Raw genomic sequence first — 20,438 nt, 5'->3', positions numbered from 1 at the left:
ATACTAGTGTTTTGTGTTTAAACAAAGGAGATTACAAGGGGATGAGAGAAGAACTAGCTAAGGTAGACTGGGAGCTAAGACTTTATGGTGGAACAGTTGAGGAACAGTGGAGAACCTGCCAAGCGATTTTTCACAGTGCTCAGCAAAGGTTTATACCAACAAAAGGAAGGACGGAAGAAAGAGGGAAAATCGACCGTGGATATCTAAGGAAATAAGGGAGAGTATCAAATTGAAGGAAAAAGCATATAAAGTGGCAAAGATTGCTGGGAGATTAGAGGACTGGGAAATCTTTAGGGGGCAACAGAAAGCTACTAAAAAAGCTATAAAGAAGAGTAAGATAGAGTATGAGAGTAAACTTGCTCAGAATATAAAAACAGACAGTAAAAGTTTTTACAAATATATAAGACAAAAAAGAGTGGCTAAGGTAAATATTGGTCCTTGAGGATGAGAAGGGAGTTTTAATAATGGGAAATGAGGAAATGGCTGAGGAACTGAACAGGTTTTTTGGGTCGGTCTTCACAGTGGAAGACACAAATAACATGCCAGCGACTGATAGAAATGAGGCTATGACAGGTGAGGACCTTGAGAGGATTGTTATCACTAAGGAGGGAGTGATGGGCAAGCTAATGGGGCTAAAGGTAGACAAGTCTCCTGGCCCTGATGGAATGCATCCCAGAGTGCTAAAAGAGATGGCTAAGGAAATTGCAGATGCACTAGTGATAATTTACCAAAATTCACTAGACTCTGGGGTGGTCCCGGTGGATTGGAAATTAGCAAACGTGACGCCACTGTTTAAAAAAGGAGGGAGGCAGAAAGCAGGAAATTATAGGCCAGTGAGCTTAACTTCGGTAGTAGGGAAGATGCTGGAATCTATCATCAAGGAAGAAATTGCGAGGCATCTGGATAGAAATTGTCCCATTGGGCAGACGCAGCATGGGTTCGTAAAGGGCAGGTCATGCCTAACTAATTTAGTGGAATTTTTTGAGGACATTACCAGTGCAGTAGATAACGGGGAGCCGATGGATGTGGTATATCTGGATTTCCAGAAAGCCTTTGACAAGGTGCCACACAAAAGGTTGCTGCATAAGATAAAGATGCATGGCATTAAGGGTAAAGTAGTAGCATGGATAGAGGATTGGTTAATTAATAGAAAGCAAAGAGTTGGGATAAATGGGTGTTTCTCTGGTTGGCAATTAGTAGCTAGTGGTGTCCCTCAGGGATCCGTGTTGGGCCCACAATTGTTCACAATTTACATAGATGATTTGGAGTTGGGGACCAAGGGCAATGTGTCCAAGTTTGCAGATGACACTAAGATGAGTGGTAAAGCGAAAAGTGCAGAGGATACTGGAAGTCTGCAGAGGGATTTGGATAGGTTAAGTGAATGGGCTAGGGTCTGGCAGATGGAATACAATGTTGACAAATGTGAGGTTATCCATTTTGGTAGGAATAACAGCAAACGGGATTATTATTCAAACGCTAAAATATTAAAGCATGGCGCTGTTCAGAGAGACTTGGGTGTGCTAGTGCATGAGTCACAGAAGGTTGGTTTACAAGTGCAACAGGTGATTAAGAAGGCAAATGGAATTTTGTCCTTCATTGCTAGAGGGATGGAGTTTAAGACTAGGGAGGTTATGTTGCAATTGTATAAGGTGTTAGTGCGGCCACACCTGGAGTATTGTGTTCAGTTTTGTTCTCCTTACTTGAGAAAGGACGTACTGGCGCTGGAGGGTGTGCAGAGGAGATTCACTAGGTTAATCCCAGAGCTGAAGGGGTTGGATTATGAGGAGAGGTTGAGTAGACTGGGACTGTACTCGTTGGAATTTAGAAGGATGAGGGGGGATCTTATAGAAACATTTAAAATTATGAAGGGAATAGATAGGATAGATGCGGGCAGGTTGTTTCCACTGGCGGGTGACAGCAGAACTAGGGGACATAGCCTCAAGATAAGGGGAAGTAGATTTAGGACTGAGTTTAGGAGGAACTTCTTCACCCAAAGGGTTGTGAATCTATGGAATTCCTTGCCCAGTGAAGCAGTTGAGGCTCCTTCATTACATGTTTTTAAGGTAAAGATAAATAGTTTTTTGAAGAATAAAGGGATTAAGGGTTATGGTGTTCGGGCCGGAAAGTGGAGCTGAGTCCACAAAAGATCAGCCATGATCTAATTGAATGGCGGAGCAGGCTCGAGGGGCCAGATGGCCTACTCCTGCTCCTAGTTCTTATGTTCTTATATAAACATTTACTAGCACACCAGCGTCCCCTCCAACATCCTGCTCACTATCACATACCTCCCACCCGGGTCCAACACTTCCTTGGCACCTACAAACCCCGTTCTTTTGCTCAGCAGGATGGCCACATCCTGTGACTTTGAATCAAACCCCGAGTGAAATACATGACCCAACCATCCCATTCTCAACCTGACCTGACCCTTCACCCGAAGGTGCGTCTCTTGCAAAAAAGACCATCCCTGCCTTCAAGCTCCTCAAGTACGCAAGGACATCTTCACCAGCCCGTTCAGTCCCCGTATTGGGCGGCAAGGTAGCACAGTGGTTAGCATTGTTGCTTCACAGTGCCAGGATCCCAGGTTCGATTCCCGGCTTGGGTCACTGTCTGTGTGAAGTTTGCACGTTCTCCCTGTATCTGCGTGGGTTTCCTCCGGGTGCTCCGGTTTCTTCCCACAACTGAAAGACGTGCTGTTAGGTAATTTGGCCATTCTAAATTCTTCCTCCGTGTATCCGAACAGGCGATGGAATGTGGTGACTAGGAGCTTTTCACAGTAACTTCATTGCAGTGTTACTGTAAGCCTACTTGCGACAATAAAGATTATTATTATTATAGTCCATGTGCCACAACTCCCCTCTGCCATTATCCCCTCCCAATTCTACTCCTTTAATTTCGTCCTGAACTGGGCCCATCCAAGATGCCCCCTTCTCCGCCCATGACCCTGCTCATACTCCAACATTGCCACGTCGCACCCCCCACCCCTCCCTAGCCCCCACTTGGCCAGCCCCTGCAGCCACCTCCCCCACCTCACTTCTGTTCACCAGCACTGCCTGCCAGCGTGGTAGCTCCAGCCTGAAGGTTCCTCCCATCTACCCCTCCACCCTTCTCCCCCCCCCCCCCCCAATGCACCCTCCACCCTGCCTTCCCCTCCTTGGTCTGTGCAACTCCCCGTGGACCCCCATCCTCCTCCACACAAACAAAGACAGATCCAAAACCACAGGTCACCCCCTCAAAAGAAAACATCAAAAACGGTAGGGGGGTGAGGGCAATTTCCTCCTTACAAACCTGTAGCCCCTTAACAATCATAAGGGCAAAATCAACACATCCGAGGAAAAGCCCCTGACCCTCCCGGCCCACACAATACCCGCACCTTCCGATCTATGTTGTTCCAGCTCCTCTGTCTCCCATCAATGTTCAGCTCTCCCCCAGTTTATGGTCTCTGATGAAGTTATTGGCTTCCTCTGGGGTTTCAAAATAGTACTCTCGGCCTTCAAAAGTCACCCACAGTTTTGCCGGGTACAGGACTTTTGCTATAGAACCACTTTGGCCTTCTTGAACCCGGCGCGCCTTTTTGCCAGCACTGCTCCAATGTCTTGATAGATTCGGATCCTGTTCCCCTCCCTTTCACAGTTCCGCTTCTCCTTGGCTCACCGCAGGATCGTCTCCTTCTCCACAGACCTATGGAGCCTCACAATCACCGCTCATGGTGGCTCCCCCACTCACGTCTACTGCCTTAGGGATCTATGCGCCCTATCCACCTCCGGGGGACTTATCACGTGGGCACTCGTGCTTTTCACACCCTCAGGCAAGCCACCGCTATGCAGGTTCTGCCTTCTGGGTCTAATGTCCTGCTCCTCGACCTTTGCCCTTAAAGACTTGCTCCCCAGGAGCCTCACCTCCGCATCCAACGCCACCACTATGATCGGACATCACCTTCTCCAACTCCCGGATCTGCGACCCATGTGCCTCCAGACACTCGCAACTCTCTCCATCAATCCTTTCAGGGGTGCTACCGCTCCCTCGATGGCCTTCGACCGAATCATATGCATCAACTTTCACTGCTTGTGGAACTCTCCTTTAATAAACGCCATCAATTGCTCCATCTGAGGTTTTCCAACTTGCGACAGCCCTTCTCCCACCTCCATCTGATGTGTTCCATGGGGTACACATCTCCAAAAATCTGTCCTGGTCCACCAACGTCGACGCTACCACCAAGAAAGCACAACAGCGCCTACACTTCCTCAGGAAACTAAGGAAATTTGGCATGTTCACATTAACTCTTACCAACTTTTACAGATGCACCACAGAAAGCATCCTATCTGGCTGCATCACAGCCTGGTATGACAACTGTTCGGCCCAGGACTGCAAGAAACTTCAGAGAGTCATGAACACAGCCCAGTCCATCACACAAACCTGACTCCCATCCATTGACTCCATCTACACCTCCCGCTGCCTGGGGAAAGTGGGCAGCATAATCAAAGACCCCTCCCACCCGGCTTACTCACTCTTCCAACTTCTTCCATCGGGCAGGAGATACAGAAGTCTAAGAACACACACGAACAGACTCAAAGATAGCTTCTTCCCTTCTGTTGCCAGACTTTTAAACGACCCTCTTATGGATTGACCTCATTAACACTACACCCCTGTATGCTTCACCCGATGCCAGAGTTATGTAGATACATTGTGTACCTTGTGTTGCCCTATTATGTATTTTCTTTTATTTCCTTTTCTTTTCATGTACTTAATGATCTGTTAAGCTGCTCGCAGAAAAATACTTTTCACTGTACCTCGGTACACGTGACAATAAACAAATCCAATCCATCTCCCTAATTGCTACTGCACCACAGGTCTCCTCTCGTTCCTTGGCTTACCGTTTTGTGCCAGGTCTGGTAACCAACAGACATCCACTCACGGGAGGAACTTCTCCTCCACACCTTCAGCTACACTTTCCTGTCGAAATTACCCCACTCTTGGGTAAAAAGAACTCAAACGGCCTTCAAGCTGGAGCTGCCCTGTGTGCAACCACTCACTCCATGGCCATCAAAAACAGCTTCTTCCCCGCTGTTACCAGACTCCTAAACGACCCTCTTATAGACTGAACATAGAACATACAGTGCAGAAGGAGGCCATTCGGTCCATCGAGTCTGCACCGACCCACTTAAGCACTCACTTTCACCCGATCCCCGTAACCCAATAACCCCCCCCCCCAACCCTTTTGGACACTAAGGGCAATTTATCATGGCCAATCCACCTGGCCTGCTTGTCCTTGGACTGTGGGATGAAACCGGAGCACCTGGAGGAAACCTACGGAAATATGGGGAGAACGTGCAGACTCCGCACAGTGATCTAAGCCGGGAATCGAACCTGGGTCCCTGGCGCTGTGCAGCAAGTGCTAACCACTGTGCTATGTCTACTTTGTCAATATCCTTAATCATCACATATACCACAATTAGATCTCTGCTCATTCTTCTAAACTATATAAAGTATAGGCCTAAACTGCTCAATGGCTCTTCATAAGATAAATCCCTCATCCCTGGAATCAATCTGGTGAACCTCCAGGGGCATCATGGTGGCGCAGTGGTTAGCACTGCTGCCTCACGGTGCCAAGGACACAGGTTCGATCCCGGCCCCGGGTCACTGTGGCTGTGGAGTTTGTACATTCTCCACGTGTCTGCGTGGGCCTCACCCCCACAACCCAAAGATGTGCAGGGTAGGTGGATTGGCCATCCTAAAATTGCCCCTTGGGAAAAAAATAATTGCATACTCTAAATTTAAAAAAATCTATTGAACCTCTTCTGAATTGGATCTAATGCAACTAATGCAGTCACACGACTGCCTTGTACAGATGCAGCAATAATTCCCTACTTTTATATTCTATTCCTTTAACAATAAATGCCAAAATTCCATTTGCTTTCCATGTGTGTAATTGATCTGTGTTGGGAGGGGATGTGGTCAGAAACTCAATTCCCGATTATAAAATAGTATCGCACAGGAAGTTTCAGCCTAATAGAGTCTGCACCAACTCTTTTGAAGATAAATCCAGTTAATCCCACCCCTGTGCTTTGGCCCTCCAATCGCCTGCAATTCTCTTATTATTTTATTACCTAAATGATAACTGCCTTGAGAAGATGGCAATACCTCCCTTCAATCACAACAGTACTTGCAGTGATGGGTCTTCTACAATGGTGTCACATAGGAAATTCCTGGATTTTGACCCAGCTACAATGATGAAATGGCATCATCTGTCCAAGTGAGGATTGTGTTTAACTTAAAAAGAGGTTCCATTATAATTCAAACTGACATGACTGGTGAAGGGGACAGAGTCAGTAGCAAAGGAATGAAATTTGTTGGATTGACTAAATAGCTTGGGTCTTCTCAATGCTCAACTGCAGAGGATTGCAACTCATAGTGGACTGAATATTGTACTCGAGGCAGTGGAAGGGTTGAGTGAGCTAGTGGCCAGATAAAGCTGTCCATCCAACTTTTCACTTCCTCAGGTACTGCCCCCCCCCCCTTCCTTTCAAAACTGCTGCCACAAGTCAATTTCTCAAAACAACCCACACTTGGCCCTGTGGTCTTCCAAATACTGTCCCATTATCTTTTACCTTCCTCTCCAACTTTCCTCGCTCACTTTTCTTGCAAATCCATTTTTGAATATCTTCAGTCAGGCTTTTGTTTCTGTCACAGCACTGAAATTACCCCAAAGTCACAAATGAAACCCTCCTTGTGGTGTATTATCGCCCCTTGTTCTTCATAATCTCTCTGCATCCAATGGCATCATCAACCACAACACCATCCTCCAATGTTTGTCCTCTATTGCCCTCGTATTATGGGACAATTCAATTGGTTCATTCTTGCCTATCCAATCTTAATTCACAATGGTTTCTCTTCCCATTTCTGCACAGTTACATCTGGAGTCCAACAATGAAGAATCCTTATTCCTGCCTCTTCCTAATCTATATGTGGCCGCAACATCCAAAAACATGGGGGCCAAGGCCAGAAAAGGAGGTATAGATGAAAACAGACTTTCTGCGATCATGGTAATCGCATGAGATTGAAAACATAGAGTTGTTGACTAATCATGGCAATCAATCTCTATTAATTAGTTGACAACAACCTAGACATCAGCTGAGACAAACTTTTAATGGTGGAAAATCAAAGGTCCAATCACCAAGATTTCAACCCTGGGTGATTGATCGTGTGGACATTCTACCCGTTGTGATGAATTTACGATTTTAGATATATTAGATTACAAATATTTGGTGAAGTAAGGGTTAATAGCCTGGGTTAGTTTAGCTGCTGCAGTCATGTTTTTAAAATAATCTTGGTTTGAAAGACAACAAAGGTTGTAGAAGCCAGGGCTGGGATTCTCCCCTACCCGGCGGGGCGGGGGATCCCGGCATAGCGGAGTGGCGCCAACCACTCTGGCGCCAGGCCTCCCCAAAGGTGCGGAATTCTCCGCACCTTTAGGGGCTAGGCCCGCGCCGGAGTGGTTGGCGCCACTCCGACTGGTGGCAAAACCGGCGCCAACGGCCTTTGACGCCCGCCGCCAGGCGTTGGGGCTGGCCGAAAGGCCTTCGTCGGTTCGCGCATGCGCCAGTCCGTCAGCAGCTGCTGACGTCACCACCGGCACATGCGCGGTAGGGGGGGCCGCTTCCGCCTCTGCCATGGTGGAGGCCGTGGCGGAAGAAAAAGAGTGCCCCCACGGCACTGGCCCGCCCGCTGATTGGTGGGCCCCGATCGCGGGCCAGGCCACCGTGGGGGTACCCCCCCCCCCCGGGGTCCGATCGCCCCGCGCCCCTCCCAGGACCCCGGGGGCCCGCTCGCGCCACCAAACCCGCCGGCACCAGAGGTGCTCCAATTCCCGCCGGCGGGAGAGGCCAGTCAGCAGCGGGACTTCGGCTGGAGAATCGCCGCGAGGAGCAAGCCGATCGGCGCGGTGTGATTCCCGCTCCCACCAATTCCCGGGTGGCGGAGAATCCCGGCCATGGCGGGAGCGGGATTTATCCCGGCCCCGGGCGATTCCCCGACCCTGCGGGGGTCGGAGAATTCCGCCCCAGAGGTGCAATTAACCATCCTAAAAACATTGGCTAATGCAATTTTGTTCTGATTCTTGCTGAAGCTGAGACCCAGTCAAGCCGCTTTCTCTCACTGTAAGTTGCTTAAAAGAGATTAATAGTATTTAAAGCAGTGCAGACTTGTCCGACGACAAAGGGGATCCGAGACAAGCCCGTTGAAAATAGCTTTTGCAGACATCCAGCCAGAATTTCTGCAGGGGTTCGGACGGAGTCGCGTCAGATCTGTTCTATAAAGCAGTATCAAGAGATCTCTTTCTCAAAGAATAACTCTGCAAAACAAGTGTTCTTCTGAGTCACTGGCATTCAAGGTGGACTTAAAGCCGAGATGGTCTATTTCTAGTTGCTTAAGTGGGAATAAAGATAGCAAGTAAGGGTATTCACTGTGTTGAGTAGTATTGCTCATGGGGTAATTGTAAACTATTTTCACGTGTGATGCTGAAGATTTCAATACTGTGTTAGTAACAAAGTTTTGTTTTAAAATACCACATCAATATTTCTTTGTGCAATCACTCCTGGAGCAAAGTATCCTTTCCTCACAGTCTTACAAAAATTAAAGTAAAATATTAAACTTTTGTCCCAGTATCCGAGCCACTGTTGGGATCTGGTTTTGGATTGAAAAACTGTATTCTGCATGGGTTTTCTCCGGGTCCTCCGGTTTCCACCCAGAGTCCAAAGATGTGCAGATTTAAGTGGATTGGCCATGCTAAATCGTCCCTTAGTATCCAAAGGTTAGGCGAGGTTGCAGAGTGGGTCGGGAGAATAGGCCTGGGTGGGTTGCTCTTCAGAGGGTTGGCACAGACTTGATTTGCCAAGTGGCCTCCTTCTGCACTGTAGGGATTCTATGATTTTCCCCAAGCTTCTGAAGATGATGGGCTGGATTCTTTGTGGTGCTCCACGACGGGGAAATAGTCGCAAATCCCTCACCACTTCTGGTACCGGTGAGGAGCTAGCACCGGCGCCACATGCAACACCCGCAAATAGAGGCATACAAAATGATCAGAGGGTTAGATAGGGTGGACAGCGAGAGCCTTCTCCCGCGGATGGAGGTGGCTAGCACGAGGGGACATAGCCTTAAATTGAGGAGTAATAGATATAGGACAGAGGTCAGAGGTGGGTTTTTTACGCAAAGAGTGGTGAGGCCGTGGAATGCCCTACCTGCAACAGTAGTGAACTCGCCAACATTGAGGGCATTTAAAAGTTTATTGGATAAGCATATGGATGATAAGGGCATAGTGTAGGTTAGATGGCCTTTAGTTTTTTTCCATGTCGGTGCAACATCGAGGGCCGAAGGGCCTGTACTGCGCTGTATCGTTCTATGTTCTATGTTCTATGTCTCAATACAGATTGACAGCAAGCTCGAGGGGCAAAGAGGTGAACTATCAGAGAAGGGCAATGAGTTCAATGCAGCTGAGTGGATGGTCTCAACCTTGCTGCTAAGAAGCCCAATAGGTATTTGTACTTGTTGGGAGGATAGGATGGAGGCAGCAGGAGATGGTTGGCTATGAAGCAATGCAGAATATACAATTCCAGGCTACTAAGAGAATGCACCCAAGCAGCAATCCCATTAAGACTTGTGTGTCCCCATAGTCGTATGTCAACCTTAAAGGGAGTACAGGGCAATAAACAGACCATTTAAAGGGTAATTAAGGTATGGAATAAGGGGATGCACAGAGAGAAGATTACACCAGAGTGAGATGTAAATAGTGTGTAATTGGGAATTTGGTCTCATGTGTGAATTCAGTGCAGAGTGTCAAAGACGTGTTCCTTTTTCTAGTGTTTTTTGCCTCTAGTAGTTGGTGAGTTTTCTTTCTTTGCCTCCAAACAAAGAAAATGCAATTTATTATTACTTTAGTGGTGTGATTATTAGTTAACTAATTAAATACATAATGTTGTACAGAAATAGTGACATGCCATGACTCCAGCATGTGGGAATCTATGGAATGCACTACAATCCTAGACAACCATATTTATAGTAAGTGCCTGCAGCTTGCAGGACTTCAGCTCAGAGTTGCTAGGCTGAAGTCTGAGTTGCATGTATTGTGAGACATTAGGATGGGAAGAGTTACCTAGACACACTGTTGCAAGAGGCAGCCACACCCTTCATGGTGGGCAGAATTTGAGTGTTGGCCAATGGTCAGAGACAAGCAAATGTGACAGTCAGGTAGGGAAGGGGGATCATCAATATGTAGTGACAGAGGAGCATCAGCCCCCAACTTCGTCCAACAGGTACAAAGTGTTTGCTACCTGTGTGGATGAGAAGGATTGAAAGGTGGACGAGTAGGCTCCCATGACACCATGGTGAAGGATGCCATTAAGGTGGGGGTAGCAAAGACACAATTACTTTACAAACGGTTGTGATTATTTGGAATTCTCTACCACAGAGGGTTGTGGATGCTCAACTGCTGAATACAGTTAAGGCTGGGACAGAATTTTGTCTCTCAGGGAATCAAGGAATAAGGCGAACAAGAAAGAGTTGAAGCCCAAAATCAGCCATGATTGTAGTGAATAGCGGAACAGGCTTGATGGACCATATGGTCTACTCCTGCTCCCATTTCTTTTATTTCTGTAAAGAGAACAATAGTTGACAATATAGAAAAGAATCTGGGGGTGGATTCATGCTTTCCAGGGAATAGCAGGTGCTTTTGGTTGGAGATCAGCACCAATAGTGCGTGGATGTAGTTCAGCCAGATCTTCATGTTGGTATAGGTGCATATTCCTTTTAATTGTTTACTCAGCATGTACATGGACAAAATGACAATACTGCTACACCACAGTGTTACTAACTGAGTGATATGTTGCAGGATATTTGATGTTAGCAAAATTCTTAGAGGGGAAAAAAATTGACCGTTTGTTTTTTCCCCATACTATTATTAGATAGTCCCAAGCAATTAATCAATTTTGTTGGCACAAACCCTTTGATCTACCAAATCTATAAAAATTACAGTAATTCACAGCATACCAACATGCCTATTACACAGCATTTATCAAACAAGAAATACTGTCCAGAAATTCCAGATACTTTTTTTAAAAACAAATTTAGAGTACCCAATTATTTTTTTTCCAATTAAGGGGAAATTTAACGGGGCAATCCACCTACCTTGCACGTCTTTTGGGGTTGTGGGGTTGAGATCCTCGCAGACACACGGAGAATGTCAAGCTCCACATGGTCAGTGACCCAGGTCCAAGATCGCACCAGGGTTCTCGGCGCCGTGAGGCAGCAGTGCTAACCACTGCCAGATAAATACTTAATGTAAGTGGAATCAAAGAACAAAGTACAGCACACAGGAACAGGCCCTTCGGCTCTCCAAGCCTGCGCCGACCATGCTGTCCATCTAAACTAAAATCTTCTACACTTCCGGGGTCTGTATCCCTCTATTCCCATCTTATTCATGTATTTGTCAAGATGCCCCTTAAATGTCACTATCTCCCTGCTTCCAGCACCTCCTCCGGCAGCGAGTTCAAGGCACCCACCACCCTCTGTAAAAAACGTGCCACGTACATCTTCTCTAAACCTTGCCCCTCGCACCTTAAACCTTTGCACCCATGTAATTGACCCCTCTACCCTGTGAAAAAGTCTCTGACTATCCACTCTTGTCTATGCCCCTCATAATTTTGTAGACCTCTATCAGGTCACCCCTGAACCTCCGTCATTCCAGTGAGAACAAACTGGGTCTATTCAACCTCTCCTCATAGCTAATGCCCTCCTTACCAGGCAACATCCTGGTAAATCTCTTCATATCTTTCTGGTAGTGTGGCGACCAGTATTGAACACTACACTCCCAAGTGTGGCCTAACTAAGGTTCTTACAGCTGCAAAAGATTTTCCTTTATTAAAAACAAATTACATTGTAGTGTTTGCTAGTAATTCCGCAGTACTTACTTTCCAGACTCTGCTGAGATGTATTCCTCCCAAGTGATTGTGTTAGCAGGTGGGGGACTGAGTGACTGTCTACGAAGAGGCTGTTAAAAAGGAAAAAATAAATGTCAATCTACAAGGTTTATAACTAAAAAATGAACCCTTCCCCTTGGCAATTTAAGATGCACAAAACTCATACTTCTTGCTCGTTACTAAAATTAAACTGTCAATATTTCCCAAATATTGGAGATTTTAACCTATAGCCAAACAAAAAGATTTCCTTTGTCCGAATCCCAGTATCCTAATGCCTAGCTTCTTTGTGCTTGTCCACTAGGTTCAGCCAAAGTGAAGTGCGAAGTCAAAAATGTCCTCTCACCTCATTTGAATTGTTACGCCAGGATGTTCCTACTCCAGAAATCAGATCTATATAGTGTAGAAGGAATGCCAATGAAATTCCAGAATATAGTGGGATGGAGAGCTGATAAAAGGGTGATCATCTATTTCAACTCTTATTCCCCAGACCAAGGAAAAGGAAATCTGCTCTGTGTCCCACATGTATACAATTTCTCTACACAGCGCACAGAAGAAACATTTCCTCCCAAGTGTCCAAAAGCTTCCAAAGTACGGAGTTTAAACAGGCTTGTAATGCATTTGACTTGTTCAATAGCTTTACAGAAGCATATATCTTACCGTATACCAGTTACAACTATTAACAATGGCTTAACTGAGTATTACTCCAACATGGTTTTCAAACCATATTGAAGATTGGGTCCATAAGCAAGAAACACCACACACCAGAATCTTCCTTAATCAGTTCATTGTCTGGAGCTAATGAAGGAAGCATCATCACAAGTACTACAGCAAATCATGAACGCTCATCACCACCTTCTATGAGTAATTAGAAATGTACAATATGGTCTTCCCAACATTACTCACATCCCAAGAAAAAATATATATACAAATAAAATAAAAGCTTTCTGGTGAAAGAAAGTAAACATTCCAGCTAGGAAAAAAACCACCGATCCCCTATGAGATTCTCAATTCACATCATGTAACATTGCTTCGAGCCACTTAAGATCACTGCCACTCAAGAGTTTCATCATATGACTATCTTACAATACGAGTTAAAATTAGTCCAATTAATCTTGCTGACTAATCAACAATTGTACTCAATGTCCTGCTGTTAAAAGGTAATCCTAGTGAATATACTTCCAATAAAAAGTTCAGAAACAGATCATTTACATTTAGTTTTTTCAGACACCAATAAGTTTTTTAATAATTCTGCATTTACTCCACATAATTCTTCATTGGTATCCAAGTTGTTAACTGTACAAAGTGAAATGGGAAGAAATGGTGAATTCAATTTATTGAGCAAGTTTCAGACATTTTAGGAGTGTTTACAAACTGGCTATAATGATAACCTAGCTCAATATGTGAAATGCTCAAGCCAGCCAATGAGAGACTGAGTATTTGAATATGCTGTATTTCTATGTAAAGCCATTTCTTGGGATAAAATCCCGTGAATAAACTGTATAGAATGATTAAACCCAGTTAACCAGAGTGCTCTAAATCTTCCTGATGGTCATTATAGTACAAGTAAAAGATGCTCAATTAGCATTCTGATTGAGAATGACATTTTTCAGCATACATAAGATCGAGGCGACTTAAAACTGATGAAGCTTTGGAGGAATATAGGGAAAGTAGGACAAATCTCAAACGCGCAATAAAGAGGGCTAAAAGGGGTCATGAAATATCTTTGGCTAACAGGGTTAAGGAAAATCCCAAAGCCTTTTATTCGTATATAAGGAGCAAGAGGGCAAAGAGAGAAAGGATTGGCCCACTCAAAGACAAAAGAGCGAATTTATGCGTGGTCAGAGGAAATGGGTGAGATCCTTAATGAGTACTTTGCATCGGTATTCACCAAGGAGAGGGACATGATGGATGTTGAGGCTAGGGATGGATGTTTAAATACTCTAGGTCAAGTCGTCATAAGGAAGGGAGAAGTTTTGGGTATTCTAAAAGGCATTAAGGTTGACAAGTCCCCAGGTCCGGATGGGATCTATCCCAGGTTACTGAGGGAAACGTGGGAAGAAATAGCTGGGGCCTTAACAGATATCTTTGCAGCATCCTTGAGCACGGGTGAGGTCCTGGAGGACTGGAGAATTACTAATGTTGTCCCTTTGTTTAAGAAGGGTAGCAGGGATAATCCAGGGAATTATAGACCTGTGAGCTTGACGTCAGTGTTAGGCAAACTGTTGGAGAAGATACTGAGGGATATGATCTATTCACATTTGGAAGAAAATAGACTTATCAGTGATAGGCAGCATGGTTTTGTGCAGGGAAGGTCATGTCTTACAAACCTAATAGAATTCTTCGAGGAAGTGACAAAGTTAATTGATGAGGGAAGGGCTGTAGATGTCATAGACATGGACTTCAGTAAGGCGTTTGATAAAGTTTCCCATGGCAGGTTGATGGAAAAAGTGAAGTCGTATGGGGTTCACTAGCTGGATAAAGAACTGGCTGGGCAACAGGAAACAGAGAGTAGTGATGGAAGGGAGTGTCGCAAAAGGGAGAAAGGTGACTAGTGGTGTTCCACAGGGATCCGCGCTCGGACCACTGTTGTTTGTGATATACATAAATGATCTGGATGAAGGTATAGGTGGTCTGATTAGCAAGTTTGCAGATGATACTAAGATTGGTGGAGTTGCAGATAGCGAGGAGGACTGTCAGAGAATACAGCAAAATATAGATAGATTGGAGAGTTGGGCAGAGAAATGGCAGATGGAGTTCAATCCAGGCAAATGCGAGGTGATGCATTTTGGAAGATCTAATTCAAGAGCGGACTATATGGTCAATGCAAGAGTCCTAGGGAAAATTGATGTACAGAGAGATCTCAGAGTTCAAGTCTATTGTACCCTGAAGGTGGCATCGCAGGTCGATCGGTCAAGAAAGCATACAGCATGCTTGCCTTCATCGGACGGGATATTGAGTACAAGAGTTGGAAGGTCATGTTACAGTTGTATAGGACTTTGGTTAGGCCACATTTGGAATACTGCGTGCTGTTCTGGTCGCCACATTACCAGAAGGATGTGGATGCTTTAGAGAGGGTGTAGAGGAGGTTCACCAGGATGTTGCCTGGTATGGAGGGTGCTAGCTATGAAGAAAGGTTGAGTAGATTAGGATTGTTTTCATTGGAAATACGGAGGTTGAGGGGGGGACCTGATTGAGGTCTACAAAATTATGAGAGGTATGGACAGGGTGGATAGCAACAAGCTTTTTCCAAGAGTGGTGGTGTCAATTACAAGGGGTCACGATTTCAAGGTGAGAGGGGGAAGGTTTAAGGGAGATGTGCGTGGAAAGTTTTTTTACGCAGAGGGTGGTGGGTGCCTGGAACGCTTTGCCAGCGGAGGTGGTAGAGGCGGGCACGATAGCATCATTTAAGATGCATCTGGACAGATATATGAACGGGCAGGGAACAGAGGGAAGTAGATCCTTGGAAAATAGGCGACAGGTTTAGATAAAGGATCTGGATCAGCGCAGGCTGGGAGGGCCGAAGGGCCTGTTCCTGTGCTGTAATTTTCTTTGTTCTTTGTTCTGGCATGCTCTTAAAAACTCTAGAGTAAAAAAGCCTTCCCAAGTGAACTACTTTTCAGAAGAATTCACTGGAATACTGATTATGGCTGCAGTATGTATACTAGCACATTTATTTTCTTACCAATTGAACAGAGTACCATAAATTTGCTACAAACCTAACAGACTGTATAGATTCGGCCATAGAAAAGAATCTGTGCTGAGAATTTTAAAATAATAATCAATCTTTTCCTCTTCTTAAAGATGTGTATACACTGGAGTAATTTGACTGCTTTAATATAATTCGATTTCTTGCTCAAGTTTGTTGGTAGTTACAAAAGTAGTTTCAAAATTAAAAGACATTTTCACACTTTTCTAAATTTGCATTTATAAATGCTATTTAGATCTATTCAAAATCCATTTTCATTTTTTTTTTAATTTAAAGTGTCCAATTCATTTTTTTCCAATTGAGGAGCAATTTAACGAGGCCAATCCACCCACCCTGCACATCTTTGGATTGTGGGGGTGAGATTCACGCAGACACAGGGAGAATGTGCAAACTCCACACGGACAGCGATTCAAAATCCATTTTAAAAGTGTTTACTTACTGTAACCCTGGGACTTAAAATGACAAAATGCCTGTTGTGGTAAACGTGTGCTCTCAACTTTTAAATTCTGAGTCTATCTACAGTTCCCACACGAGGCCACTGGGTGACAGCAAGGAATCAATTTGGCTTCAGGAGACCAAAAAGGATAATATGTACTTTTGTAAAGGGATGCTCTAATTAATATTGTTTTCCAACTTCTCTCCCTCTAAGTGAGTGCAATCATATTACGACAAGTGGTCATAGGCAATTTATATTGTAATTGTGGAAATAAGAATATACAGTGGAAAAAGCTGACAGGAATATTTAGTGGAGTAGATATTTCCCATGGTGTTTTCATGGCGAGTCAGGCGACCTGCAATTTTATAACAGTAGGTTCATCATCTAGGGAATAACATGAGAAAACACTGACTGGTGTTGAATAAGACAACCAAAAAATTAATAATATGGTTCTGAGAATTAAATTTCACAGCTCCATCCATCATTCTATGTAATTTTTAATTTAATATATATTAGCTTCTGATCATCTCAATCATCAATTTAACAAGTAGAGGTTGTTTCAAAATTCAAATAATCTTTCTGAAGTTTTAATTTTAATGAGGGCATCAGCTGAACTTTGCAGAATTACAAATTTATTACAAAACAGCAGGCGGCCATTTGGCCCATCATGTCTGTGCAGCTCTCTGTTGGAGCAATTTACCTAGTGCCATTACCCAGCCACCTCTCAGTAGCCATGCACATTCTTCCTTTTCAGGTGGCATTGAATGCCTCAAATGAACCTGTCTCCACCATACTCTTCATTTTGAAGGCATTCAAAATGTGATTGCCCAGGTCTTGGAATTCCTGGGTGGGATCCAGATGGGAAGCATCGATACAGGTAGATGAAACAAGGAAAAATATTCAGTTTAATTCTGAGCAGATTATTCAGGGAGTTTTTGTGATACAGTCGGTAGCATCCCTCCCTGCCACTTAGCCAGAAGCTTTGGGTGCGAGACCATTCCAAGACTTGATAACTCCTGAAGGTGCATTCACAACACAGCCAAACAAATAGATCATCAGCTTGCAAATCTTTACAATATGCCTACGGCAAATAGTAAAAGCAAGATAGACACCTGATCTCTCTTGCGTGTGATATGCAATGCGTCCCTCAACTTAAAGCCTTCAGGCTAGCAACCTGTTCTTGGAAAAACAAGCTACAGGCTAACAGGTGCAAGTCGTGCTTTGACTGCCTCATGTGTCTAATGCAGAAAGTAATTTTAAGTACATGTCTAAGATTATTCAGGAGTGAAAGGAATTTATTATTCCATCTACTGAGAGTCATGTGTATATATTATAATTTGGTAGTGATGGGCAACGTCCTTTTGGACAAATAGACCACTTTGAGTGCAATGTGCAGATATAGTTCCTAATCATACAAAGGATCAGGATTCCTGTATATGCATGGGACACACCATATTAGGTACATATCAGTCTGGAAGTTGTTGAGCTTGTAAGCTCAAAGTCTCCCACATACTTTGTGAAATATTGGAGAAAGAAACGGTGAAGTTACTTACATACTATAGTATTTCAGCAACATAGAGATACTTTATGCTTGGTCTCACCAAATAGTCCTCCATTCATTATCGCAGAATACAGTCAAGCAGATATCCACTAATATAAAAACAGTATTTTCTAGGCTATTACAACAAAATCAAACTAATTTTAGCAATAAGAAACTTGTAACTTGAATCCAATTTATTTATTCTCAAACTTAAAAACAAATTTGATCTCATTTAATTCTTCATCAATAAGACTCATATTGTCGAGATTGACGTTTACCTCAAAATTTTGTTCCATCAAGTTTCCTCCTTTGCTCAGACTTTCCATTATAGCCTTATTTCTTAGAATATCCTCTTCACTGAGGTGCTCACGGCGCTTTCTTGATTCCAGAACAAGGCCATTTACAGAGTAAAAATCTGCCAAGAAGTTCCCAACTCGCTCCTAAAAAATGATGTTAGTCTCAAGGTTAGGCAATGGCCTTAATTTATCAATTGTATCACATTCCCGTAGAATCAAAGGAAGGCAAATGTGGTGTAGAACTCTGGAGACTAACTTCAGCTGGGAATCTAGATTTGGGTAGAGAAGGACAGGACAAAGGAATGGTTATGATTAGCCAAATCAGGGCAGCACAGTAGCGCAGTGATTAGCACTGCTGTCTCATAGCGCCGAGGTCCCGGCTTCAATCCTGGCCCCGGGTCACTGTCCGTGTTGAGTTTGCACCTTCTCCCAGTGTCTGCATGGGACTTGCCCACACAACCCAAAGATGTGCAGGATAGGTGGATTGGCCACATTAAATTGCCCCTTAATTGGGAGAAGAATTGAAAACTCTAAATTTATTTCAAAAAAACAAAAACTAAATGAATAGCCAAATTACTTTTCTCATTCCACATCTTAGATTTCTATGATATCCATTATTACCATCCCACACCAGACTCCAACAGTGGCTAGGTTGCTGGACCCAAAACTCCAACCAATATTTAAGTTTATTTGTAAGACTGTGCGGAAAGAATGATTCGCTCCAGGAGTGATTGCATGAAGAAATAGGGCTTGGGTATTTTTAAAACAAACTTTATTATGAATACAGTATTAAACTTTTTAACTTCACACCCAAAAAGAGCTAACAATTACCCCTTAAACATTACTACGCAATTTTCCCTTAAACCACAAGAAAAGAAATATACAGCTCTCTCTCTATCTTAAAATCAGCAAGGCAGTATAATACTTGCTTTATAAACAAATTTGGCTCCTGTTAGAACCCCTTCAGACTCTGGCTGAATATTTACGAAAAGCTGGTTCACCTGGAGTGTTACAGCTTCTTCCTTGTCCCCAGAAAAGACTGCTCTGCTTTAAATATGATTACTCTTTTATAACTATCCTACGGAGAGAGGAGTGTCAGACTTCATCTCTTCTCTCTCCATCGCCTTCTCCAAAATTGACCCTCTGCATTTCTTGGCTTCACCCAGCAATTACATCACCTCCCCAAGCTGAAAATAAATTACTCTCTGCAGACTGAAAATACATGAACTCCCCAGGGACTTTCCCCAGTCAAATCACAGTGCATTAGCCCAGACAGAAAAAATACATTCCTTTAGTCAATTTCACCTTCTGGCTCCTAGAAACTCCCAAGCCGTTACAAAATAAAATCCTTTTAAAAACATGACCACTGCAGTCAAACACAATATAACCTCAAATTTTTAACCCTTAAATTGTCTCAATATTTAGACATCAATATTCCTAAATACTCCATTTGTCACACCCATGGAACTTCTGTCAAGTTCTTCCCTCCATAAATGGCCAAAATAAGAAGTACACCTTCATTTCTGCTTCCGATTCACTCTGGTCCAGTTAAAAGCATAAGAACTTGAAATATTTTTATAATTCTTGGAATGTGGGCGTCACTGGCTAGGCCAGCATTTATTGTCCATCCCCAATTGCCCTGAAGGACGTGGTGGTGAGCTGTCTTCTTGAATTATTGCAGTCCATGTGAAGGAACCCCTACAGTGCTGCGAGGGAGGGAGCTCCAGGATTTTGACCCAGCGACAGTGAAGGAATGGTAATATATTTCCTAGTCAGGATGGTCTGTGACTTGGAGGGGGTAACTTCCAACTAGTAGTGTTCCCAATGTCCTTCTAGAAGATAGTAGTCGTGGTTTGGAAGGTACTGCCCAAGGAGTGCGTCCTTGCGGTACATCTAGTCAATACACTGCTGTCTCTGTATGCTGGTGGAGAGAGTGAATGTTTGTGGATGAAGTGCCAATCAAGCAGGCTTCATTGTCCTGGATGGTGTTGAACTGCCTGAGTGTTGCTGGAGCTGCACTCGTGCAAGCAAGTAGAGTATTCCATCACACACCGGACATGTTCCTTGTAGATGATGGACACTTTGGGGAGTTAGGAGGTGAGTTACTCACCACAGGTATCCGAACCTCTGACCAACTCTAGTAACCACAGTATTTATATGATCGACCAGTTCAGTTACTCGACAATGGTAACCACCAGATGTTGACAGTAGGAGATTCTGCAATGATAATGTCAAGGGGATGGGGGGGAGGGGGGGGGGGGGTGGAGGAGGTTGCATTACCTCTTGTTGGTGTATTGCCTGGCACTTGTGTGGCATGAATGTTACTTGCCACTTGTTAACCTACGCCTGGATATTGTTAGGTCTTGCAGCATTTGGACATGGGCTGCTTTTGCATCTGAGTGATCATGAATTGGGGAGAATATTGTGCAACCAATCAGCAAACATCTACACTTCTGACCTTATGATGGAAGGTCATTAATAAAGCATCTGAATG

At 44.1% G+C, this 20,438-nt stretch overlaps 1 protein-coding gene across 1 annotated transcript in view; it reads right to left on the bottom strand.

Moving 5' to 3' along the window:
• Positions 1 to 20,438, bottom strand: part of ankrd13c (ankyrin repeat domain 13C) — a 132,313-nt gene that overhangs the window by 18,053 nt on the left and 93,822 nt on the right. The window contains exons 9-10 of the mRNA XM_038794398.1: positions 17,927 to 18,088; positions 11,958 to 12,037 (exon numbers count right to left, since the gene is read on the bottom strand). Coding sequence (XP_038650326.1) covers positions 11,958 to 12,037; positions 17,927 to 18,088 — 242 coding nt within the window. The remainder of the gene's footprint in view (positions 1 to 11,957; positions 12,038 to 17,926; positions 18,089 to 20,438) is intronic.

This window comes from Scyliorhinus canicula, chromosome 4 (assembly GCF_902713615.1).
Source record: "Scyliorhinus canicula chromosome 4, sScyCan1.1, whole genome shotgun sequence".
NCBI classification, from domain to species: Eukaryota; Metazoa; Chordata; class Chondrichthyes; order Carcharhiniformes; family Scyliorhinidae; genus Scyliorhinus; species Scyliorhinus canicula.
Note: the sequence above shows the minus strand (reverse complement) of the source record. Positions and strands in the feature narration are given on the sequence as shown.